The sequence below is a fragment of the Trichoplax adhaerens genome, genomic scaffold, assembly GCF_000150275.1.
Source record: "Trichoplax adhaerens TRIADscaffold_1 genomic scaffold, whole genome shotgun sequence".
In the NCBI taxonomy this organism is placed as follows: domain Eukaryota; kingdom Metazoa; phylum Placozoa; class Uniplacotomia; order Trichoplacea; family Trichoplacidae; genus Trichoplax; species Trichoplax adhaerens.
In genome coordinates this window covers 2,220,201-2,231,364 of record NW_002060943.1, presented here as the reverse complement: position 1 = coordinate 2,231,364, position 11,164 = coordinate 2,220,201, and the positions used below count along the sequence as shown (strand labels likewise).

The window sequence follows — 11,164 nt, the reverse complement described above, 5'->3', positions numbered from 1 at the left end:
ATGGAAGAGATAGACTATCAAGAATCACAAACGGTAAAGAAATTTGGGAATGGGGATCTATTCCTTTTTCTAGTATTGCCTTGATAAACATGGGTAATGTACAGTAGATCTCGTGGATATTAACGTAATTTTAATCAATTACAGTACTACGACATATAATACATTATATTGTCATGACTAGTAGTATATAGATATACTGTATAATCAGGACTCCGGTCAATCTATTACTGGCTCTCTAAACGTCTACATACAATTCATTGTATATTTATTACCGTAGGAGGAAGCTGAAGTTTTATGCTCGATTTACGAATCCGATGAAAATTTCAAGAAAATATCCGATCAACGATTTTCCTTCATGGTTCGCTAACAACTAATTTTAGGAAGTAAACTCATCAAAGTTATAATCATACGATTAATATCGTATAATAATAATTATAAAATCAATAACGCGTCAATTCATGAAAAGAGCATTGGATCGTTGATATTCATACAGCAAAAGTAGCAAATACTGTATTGGTATTAGCATAGCAGTACTAGTCATCAGATTATGACACTGTGATTGGATAGTATACGAGTATCTAAAATCAGAGCCTTTTTTCTACAAAAGATCTGAGCATTTGGTTAAAAATAGTGTAGTATTTTATTAGATATGACACTTATGCTATCTGCAATACGTACATTGATATATTGACTTGCGTTATAGTCATTATACTCTTACAGAATATGTAGCATATAGACGTGTGGTAATATAAAACGATGAATATTCACGTTTGCTTAGACGTCAGATTGTGTACTAAATCTGAATCTGATCACGCAATTTAGGTGGTATACAAGTAGATTGCATGCAGTCTGACCCAAGATATAGTATACGCGTATGCTTAACTATTCAATCAGTTCTCCTATATACGTATACTAGTATATAGCCTATACTGTCATTCGTATTAATAGCTATCAGTAAAAAATTTACAGCGGACACCTTACCAACACTTTAAAATTTGGAAATGAATTACAAACTGTTCTAACAGTAGCCTAATAACGCTGATATTTCAGTATCGGCCATTGAGCAAATTCGTGTAAATCATGAATGGATAGCGAACTATTTCACAGATGACAACATTTCAGTTGTATTGATTCCCTGTAGAGATCACTACTGCAAATCTTTATTGGAACTTAACTGTATCTCATTTCATTTTAATATAGTTTGGAGATGAAGGAAGCCCAAAATCATTCTTAGTTCATATTATATGGACTGAAAATTATCCCGACGCTCTTCCCGAATTCAATTTAGATGCATTTTATAATAATCACCTGTAAGTTCTTTCAATAGCAATTTCCATGTGAAATATTCAATAAATTAGCAATTCCGTCGATTCTGTAATATGCCCGTAAAGCCATATCAGAATGCAAATTTACACATATCATTATCTAACTACAGAAACTCTACACAAAAAAAGTCAATCGTCGACAGATTACTGCTGGAGGTAACGTAATATTTCTGTAGACTCTCGACACTGATAACGATAATAATGTTAAGTTTATAATTTTAATTAAACGCTGTTTGATTTCGGTTGTGTGATAGTACCATAAGTACATTCCTTGTTCTATTTAAAGTCATAAAGATTTTGATATCTAAAGTCGTCATTGCATAATGAGTGTAAATTGCAATGCTACAAAATTAAGATGAAATACAATAACGAAACTTAATTTATCGTATTTTGATTGAAAAATAAAGTACATGAATAGATGTATGGTTCTATTCTACCTCAAAACGTAAATCAAAAATCTTTCCAGGAAAGAATTATTTATTGATTAATCATATACCATATTAACGATCAAACATCCTTATCTTAATGGAGTTATTTTCACTATCCTTTCGAAAATTCAATCATACCACAAAAAAGATCTTGCGAATAGCAGCTCAACTTCTACAGTATTGATTGCAAATGAGCAAGCATCTTTATATTACTGCATTAATTCTAAATGTTATTCTGAAACTGTCCATGGCCACTGTTTCCAATTAATGACCTGACTTCAATATTAATTGAATTGAAAACTGAAAATTTACTAACATATAAGAGGATTACTTAAACTTTTATTATACCAGTAATAACCATCAATCTTATTTTGCCATCTATCTATTTTTTACAATAGTCTCAAGAATTAATCGGATCGGCTTTAACGTATACATTATTTGAATGGATCAAGGAACATCTGGATGAGTTAATAGTAGTTCAGGAAAGCAATCAACAAGAAGTAATAATGTTTAATTAAAGAAACTGTTAATCACCAGTATTATTAATAACTTGTGATGAATTCATAAATGCTTCTAGTCTGAGGGGAATAAACATGAGTCTGACCAAGTGAAATCAACCACTACTGTAAAGGACAAAAAAGAACATCTATCAAAGCAGCAGAAGCGGAGATTAGCGGACAGAGGCTGTAAGTATGAACTTAGTATTCTATCCGGATCTCAATAGTTATTAACTTACAGTACGAACTTTCCAATTCATATGATTGCCACGTTCCGTAAAGGTATTTTTACATCTATCTAATTGTTAACAGTCTTAAATGACGAAAGACCTCGAGGATGGAACTGGGTAGATATAATAAAGGTATCAATTATACAATTTAATGAGTGGTATTCGCAACTCCACATTATACTGTACTGAAGATAGCATTTTTGTTTCTAGTAGTTAACGGAGTCATAATTGCACGTATCGTCTCTTAAGTAATTTTCAGCTTTGCACAGTAACTATAGTGTAGCTCAACGTGTAAAAAATCATATTCACGTATGAGTTTCCGTTGAGTTAAGAAACTGTTATTAATATCAACTTTGTTATTCTTTCACATGACGTCGCTTAACGGGAATACCGTACTCATCAATCTAGCACGTAAGTATAGATTATGTTATCAATTGCTTAAAGCTGATTCAAAATATTTTTTATACTATTTCTAACTGGGCCCGTTCATTACCATTTAACTGTTAGTTGAGTAAAACTGGAGGTCAGCCATCCTAAACGGTAAAGGTCCGTCTAAAATTTCTTATCTGAGGAAAAATGGAAATACATGTATGAAAAACAGCATTATTTACAGTAATTTACAATATTCGACACTTCTATATTATTATGTACATAATAAGGTATAAGGATGGTCGTTTCCTGCATTGGTATGCTTAAGGTTAATACAGTATATGAGATATAAAAGTTGTATTAATAACTTGAAATGTAATTCTTTTTTCTCTAATAAAATTTACTGGCAGTTGAAATCATACCTTAAAGCACCTGTTATTCTTACTGTTACTAAATAATACATTAAAGATATTAGTGTATGAAAGCATCTTTAAATTGTATAAAAATACTGACTGAAATTAATTATAAATTAAATTTAAAGGATCCAAGAATGTTTTAAACATATATTATCACTTATCAATATTACAGAGCAAAGATATCGTTGATGGAATCAGTTGTCTATGTAATACGTGTATTAATTATAATTATAGAAAGGGTCATTACAAGAAGCATAACTATACATAAGCGTACTATATTCGTACAATGTATTATTATTGTTAATACCAATTTAAAAATTGAGTTATATCCTGTTTTAGTAAGCATTAAGATTTGCAATGCCATAAAATAAAGCGCGTATAATTGGTGAATTTACTGAGTACTAGTCTAACTATGATGGAATTGCGCATGTTGAAAATCCACTTCTGTAAATTGGCAATGATCAATTTTGGATGCGGATCGTGTTAACAACTAGTTTACCTTTAACTACCGTAGAATGTCTAATTATGTGCTGCATCCTCGCATTCTCAAATTTTGTATTTGATTTAGCGATGAGTACTACTGCTATTACACAATCGGTATACGCTCAAATACAGATATACGAGTATATTTCCAAATGATTTTGGCTAATTTACTTTGCTCGTAACACTGGCTACTGAATTAGATGTAATAAACTTGATAGAAATCTAATTAAGTAGGCTTTAAATTAATTCGATATCGCGTCATGGACAAAATTGTAGAATATGAAGTAGTTAACTGATCATGCAACAAGCAATACCACATTTTTTTAGTTTCCAAGCATCGCTTATGCTTTATTACGTTAAATTTGTAAATAGGGCTATAGTTAATTAGTATACTACGCTAATTAATAACAGGAAATGATCAAGCCTTCAAAAATTTGGTTGATGGTACGCAGTTTACAGCAGTTCCTCAGAATCTAATGTCAAGAATTGATACTACAACACTAAGAGGCTACAGGAGTTCTGCTGATAAACGACTTCGATTCAAATGTCAGTCGCTGTTTGCACTTACGACAGTTATACATATTTGTACAATGATACTAGTGCTATATTTCACAATCTTCACAGCATTGCGAGCAATTGTAAGATTGATAAGTCACGAGTTTAATCGTGATACAACAGCCAAAAATAGAATAGATTCATGGGTGTTAATGCATTTATTCATTTGAAAGTGTGTTATCTGAAGGAAAAATAAAATAGCACGGTACTTGTACTGATAACTCCCGTATCAAAGTAAGGAAATGCAAAAGGCAGTAGTAATGTTTACTTTAAATTTAGGCGCTAATCTATTTCGATTTATAAACTACGAGGAACAAGCCAACGTAGCGAAGAAACCATAATGGATTGATGTGTGGTGATGTGCCACATGAAGGAGGTTCGATGTTTTGGGGTATCCAGCCAACTTTTTAGGAGGTGGGTGCTTTTCCGCAGACATAATTATCGTAGGAAAGCTTGATTATGTCATCACCAGAACTATCTTTGAATTTCAAATCAATGTACTTTGTCAGACCTTCACTAGTTGCAACCCTATATCTTGGCTTCTCTTCCTTCATCAAGGCAACAATAACATCAGCAATATCTTGAGGGGTCTGTCCTAAATGCGAGAAACGATTAAACATGGTAGTAAATACGGTCTGGATAATTTCTTTCGTTTCTGGTTCAGCTTCAAACATGTCGAGATCCTTTTCTTGGTTCATAGCCTTAACATTATCAACGAAGCTGGTGCTAACTGGCCCTGGACATACGACCGATACGTTGACATTGAAACGGCGCAATTCAGGTGCCAGAGCTTCACTGTAGCCATCCATAGCAAATTTGGAAGCGCAGTAGACCGCATTGAAAGGAACAGCGATACATCCACCAAGGCTGCTAACGTTGATGATATGACCTGATCTTTGTTTCTTCATTGTGGGCAAAACAGCTTTGCAAACACGAACAGTACCCAGAAAGTTACAGTTCATGATACTTTCAGCAACTTCCATTGGTAGTGTTTCATTAGGGTGAAATAAACCTTGACCAGCATTGTTGATAACAACATCAACTCTACCCTCGGCAGCAATGATGTCTTTAACCGCTTTTTCGACACTGCTATCCGATGAAACATCCATTTCCCGAATAAACAGACTCTTATCTAAGTTTTTGCCAGCTTCTTCAGCTAAGGTGGCTTTCTTTGCCAAGTTACGCATGGTTGCATAGACTTTGTATGCAGGATCTTTTGCAAGGGTGATAGCCGATTTAAGGCCAATTCCAGATGAGCATCCAGTTACAATTGCTACTTTTGCCATTTTGAATCTTTTGAACTTGACGGAAGGTGATGATAATAACAAGTTGAATATAACAACGCTAGAACAATGCGATACTGCGTAAACTATGCGACGCTAGAGAATCTCAATGCCACATGCCGATTAGCCTTGGAAATCTGGACTTTAAATAGACTTCCTTCTACCGTCCATGGCTCCAGATTTACAGTATCAAGTTGAGGCAAGCATTGACCCCACCGTAAAGATTGATTCGTATTGATTGTATACGTCTGTATGGCTGAGAAACGCTGGGGACGCTTTCCGTACAATACCTTACAGTACTATTGCTTAGTCATCTATTTCCACGCCTCTCGACAATGAAAACCTTTGACCCTTTACTGTAAACGTGTCCATAGTTACAGTACCTTGATGCTACTCCATGTCATGGTGTACAGTGCATTGTACTGTATACTCCTAGACAATGTACAGTACAGTACAGTACTGTACAGTATGGAAAGTACAGTAGTATCTGGTCGTACTGGGCAGTCATGCACTGTAGACCAGGGACTCAGACTGTAGTGGTCGGTAACGTACGCTACGGTTACCGTACGAAGGCGTACGGAACTTTACAATACTATTATTCTACTCTCTAGTACTGTACTTCAATGCTCAGTATGATTCTATCATTCTAGAGGTCCATGTTGTAAATAAATATTTAAAATTATTAACAAATTTTAAAATAAACACCATCATCTATCGTATAGACAGTACCAGGCAGATTGCACTGACTATCCAATTGCGATGTACTGTATACTATATTACTATACATACTGTACATACTGAAACTGTACAGCACAGTGCCTCTGCTGCACTTGATGAACCTTTTAACTGTCCTCTACAGTACAGCACAGTAAACACACTCCACCAATGATTCTCCCAACATCGGTAAACTCTGTATGATGTAACATTATTTATTGTTAATAAATAAATTAAATTTAAAAACACATAAACTGGGAGTTAACTGTTGTAGACTTTGTATACTGTAGGATACACCAACTCCATGTCACGGCGTAGCCAAGTTTGGTCAGGTGTAACGTGTTTGTAAGAAGGTCTTTATTGTAAATTAGGCAGGGCTATTTATACATAATGAATACAGTAAGAATGCGTATTAATGGTAACATACAGCAGTGTACGTAGTTCGGTTCGGTACGTATTACAAATGTACGACAAGTACTTAACATAATCTATCAACATCAGGGACTTCTGACAGAGAAAGATCCCTGGTTTGATGGTGCTTCTTTCTACAGTACACGATGTCGTAAAATTGCAAATTGATTTTGTAAAAAATGAAAGCCAACGGCATGACCAATTTGCCTTGTACAGTACTGTACTTATTTATTTACCCGGCGCACCATATACGACATTCACAAGTGGCATGAAATGAGTATCGGTACCGGCACCGAGCTACACGGCCTGCTAACTCAGTGATGAGCTATCAGCCATACTATCAGTAATCTTATTAGCAATACTAACAGTAAATTTATGTATTCCCGTAATTTGATACTTTGATGTTGTAAGAAGTTGATTAGGAATCTAGTACAATAGCCGAAAATGATGAAATCTTGCAGAGCTGCCGATCATAACAGGCTATTGGACTAATTGGAGTACTATACTGTACAGTGTACAATAGTGTACCAGGCACAACCACCCCAAACATATGTGTTTTCCTAAACAGTATCGAGTGATGTCAACCACGAATAGTTAACCTTGGAACGGCTTTATAAATATATTAAAATTATATATAATCGTATATATAAGTACAGTCAATGTCTGCAAACGATGCCAAGAATAAGGCGTGTACGCTATTGTAAGTAAACATATTTATAGCTGTGAGACAAAATGCTACAGTGCTCAAGAATACATGTAGCAATATCATGCAATTTTCGCAACCAAGGTGTAGCTTTAGGTGTATCTCCGGAAATTCAAAAAAGATTATGCTTCTATCAGATTTACAGTATTTGGAATCTTAAAGTAGGCCATAGCATTGATATGCCCGCAGTTGAATAAAGCAGGTATAATTGTGCATAGCAACAGTTCCTTATTGCATAATTAGGAATTATAATTTCTTATGCAAACATTGCAAAGAATAGCAGTATTGCAACGTTTGATCCGTGAATCACCGACTTCACTCTTTAAGGGATAATCATAAACATCGACAATAATTTCAGCTCATAAAAGCTACAAGCAAAGTATAAACTCTAAAGTAAATACTCCGTAACTCAAATTTATCTTTAATGATCGGACCCAATTTCCAGTGATCGAATTATACTAATTTGAAGTTACATATTGACTGTAGCCATTACTAATGTCACCACATTGTCATCTTACAGTATATACAGCCACGGACTATTAAAATATATCTAGTGCATCTAGTAGTCCATGATACAGCGTATAACTAAGTAAAGAATGTATTGCAATAGCATAGAAGGTGCCTCTATAAAGTAAAAATCTAGGCTCTCTGTCATCGTACACCTTGCTTTGAGCTAAAAACATTATCAGCATGTGGAAAATACCTAATTGACCATATCTCAGTGCCACATTGTAAACATTTACAGATCTACAATACTATAGGTGATAAAATTTCATATTATGCAATATTATGAATATGCTTTAAATAATTCACTAAATATGGATTTGAATTGGATACCGGCACTTGCTGCAGTTGTTGATCGTTACGGCTAATAATAAATATAAATTGTATTTAAAATTACAATTAAAAATGTTAACGGTAAGCGAAATTATAAAATAACGAGTTAGGAGCGTTCTAAGAGCATTACATGATTAAATCTTAAAAAATAATGAAGCACTAATGATGGAGAAATCATGTTATACGATCAGGCACATACATTAGAGCTACGGCTAAGCTAACGAAGATCTTGAACATGTAATAGTTTAAAATGATAGAAAATTAATAAAGTAATCATCATTTGCTTTAACGCATCTACAGATACACATACTAGCACTGTTTTACGCTTCTATTTTATCAATAAGAGCAGATTAAAGTTTGACTTGCTAATTTTTCTCGAATCCTGCTTGGATATGTATAATTATGGATTGTGAAGTCAATACTATGCGTCTGAACGTAAAAACTAAAAACTTGCAAATTAGAACCTACGCCTGACTGCTTGAATTACACAAATACGATTAAAGAGCAGTCTAATAAAGACAAGTACATCTGACAAAACTTATTTTATAAAATCGCTGAAATTGAATAATTTCAAGTCAATCTATAACCTATTAATTATCGATACGCTCACACACAATAATATCCAGGGGATAAATCAAACGGATCATTGTAATTTGTTGGCTTATACAGTACATTGTAACCACATAATTTGTTAGTATAATGAGTATTCTGGTATGTACAGCATGTAACAGCATGTATTGTAAGTGTTTGTAACTATCTTATCATGTTCTAAACATGATAGTCAATCCGAGACAACTACGTCTAATGCCTTACTAGTAATTACCAGCCATATAGATCGTTTACTTGTATAAATTAACTTTACAGACACGTTTACTAAACTTTGTTACAACTGTTTATGCAAAATTTACGGTAATACTGTACATAGCAATAATACATACATTTACTGTCAGTAATACATATAGAGACTTGGTAAATACACTGTACATACATAAGCTTATGTCTTATCCTCACTATGACTATTATCTTTATTTAAGTAAGTAATTAAAAGTCTAAAACGGTTTATGCACTAAAAATATAAAGCATCACTTTGCAACGAAAATGACGTCGCCCCCTCGACACCCTTGTTTGCTTTACAATATTAGTTAGTACCCTCCAGAAGAAAAATGATAATTCAGATCCGCAATAGTCATTAGCAACCGGGCATTGAAATAGTTTACACCGTCATTTTAGTTCCAGATTTACATACATACTTGGCTGGCTGTATGCATTGCAAACATTATTCATAAGATTGTATTTTGTCATATACGCGTAACAACTGTACAGTATATTTTGCGCGCTATATCATACAGTAATTTAATTTAATTCATAAACATGGATAGGGTTATTCGATATACATGTACCGTATGAACATTGTTTACTATTACTGTAGCTAAGTAGTACGCAAACTACGCTTCCATACAGTAATATTTACAGTTAGTATTTAGCTGTAGTGAAGACAACTTTGAACTCAATAGAAAACATATTACGTTTTTTGTATCCAAACCGGATAATTTATCGCATTAAATTAATTTTACGCTGTATAAGAGATACTTTACTGCATTGGATTAATTTGACGTTGTACAGTATAGGATTGAACGCTGCAAAGTGTTCAATCCACCCTGGTAATATCAAATCTGTATTGATATTGTTTTCCATTTACTACATTGTACAGCGGTCATTATCCGCGTCCAATTGTCCTAGACCGTATTCTATATGTAATATGATTTCTTGAAATACACAATGGTTAATGTTGAAGATGATGAGAGGATGAAGAGCAGGTTTATTTGTAGATTGAGAATGGACGCAAATAGGTAGAACGTTGGAGAGACATACACACTACACACTACACAGTACACAGAAGGAGGCTACTACCGGACAGAATATGAATTTATCTATTATAATTTGTACTTATTGTAGGCAGCTATCACGTGATATCAATCATTGGTGCACAGTACGTCTGTACTGTACTGTACTGTACAGTGTACAGTGTACAGTATACTGTACTATACCGTACTGTACAACTGTACTGTACTGTAGGGTTTTAGCAGAGACTCTTGAGCACTGTACAGTACAGTACTGTACAGTGTACGCTGTACAGTAGCTATTGGACGGACAGATATGTTCAGCCTCATCTCGTCCAAATATTGCAGTGTACAGTACTGTACTGTACCAAACACTTCGTTATGGGAGTACTTTAGTATACAAGAGGTCGATTTTGAATGGACTGATGTTTTGTCAATTAAGTAACATTATATTGAATCTTATTATCGATTACAAAGTTCTACTTAAAGAAATTTATACATAACCGTAAATGCTATTTAAATTAGTACCAGTGATTTCAAAAATAGACATACAGTAGATGATTTATACCCGATAATGTAGTCTTTTTCGATGTTTACGCCTTCACTTGGTAATAGAACTCTGTCTGTCCGAGGGACGGTCAGTGTACAGTACAGTACAGTACAGGAGCACTCCATGAGTCCAACGTTGACTCAGAGTCCTACTGTACAGTATCTTCGATGCAATACTGTACACTGTACACTGTACAGTACAGTACAGTACAGTCCTTTACAGTACTGTACTGTAGGTGGCAGCATTTTTTCGTTAGACCTGGTTAGTACTGTACTGTACTGTACAGTACTATACAGTACACTACAAGTGTACAGTACTAACTTCAAAATTAGTCTTAACACTACCGGTAGTCTGATACAATGCTTTCTTATGCATGACGTCATTCATTTCTCGACGTCGTTACGCGTACGACGAGACCCACGTGATTGAATATTGTTCAGTCACAAGATCCTCATAAGATTCTCCGCTACAGTACAGTACGTCATACATACAGTATGTACTGTACACTGTACAGGTAGAACA

At 34.4% G+C, this 11,164-nt stretch overlaps 2 protein-coding genes across 2 annotated transcripts; one reads left to right on the top strand and one right to left on the bottom strand.

Annotated features, from left to right (window-relative positions):
• TRIADDRAFT_51492 (uncharacterized protein) lies at positions 1 to 3,523 on the top strand (the record flags this gene model as incomplete). Its single annotated transcript, XM_002108475.1, has 8 exons — positions 1 to 33; positions 278 to 358; positions 1,201 to 1,310; positions 1,436 to 1,481; positions 2,152 to 2,253; positions 2,331 to 2,439; positions 2,563 to 2,612; positions 3,500 to 3,523. 8 exons carry the CDS (start codon positions 1 to 3, stop codon positions 3,521 to 3,523), a joined length of 555 nt encoding a protein of 184 aa, XP_002108511.1.
• A 551-nt stretch (positions 3,524 to 4,074) lies between these two features.
• Positions 4,075 to 5,589, bottom strand: TRIADDRAFT_63470 (expressed hypothetical protein; the record flags this gene model as incomplete). Its single annotated transcript, XM_002107673.1, has 1 exon — positions 4,075 to 5,589. One exon carries the CDS (start codon positions 5,587 to 5,589, stop codon positions 4,711 to 4,713), a length of 879 nt encoding a protein of 292 aa, XP_002107709.1. The 3' UTR covers positions 4,075 to 4,710.
• Positions 5,590 to 11,164: the final 5,575 nt, after the last annotated feature.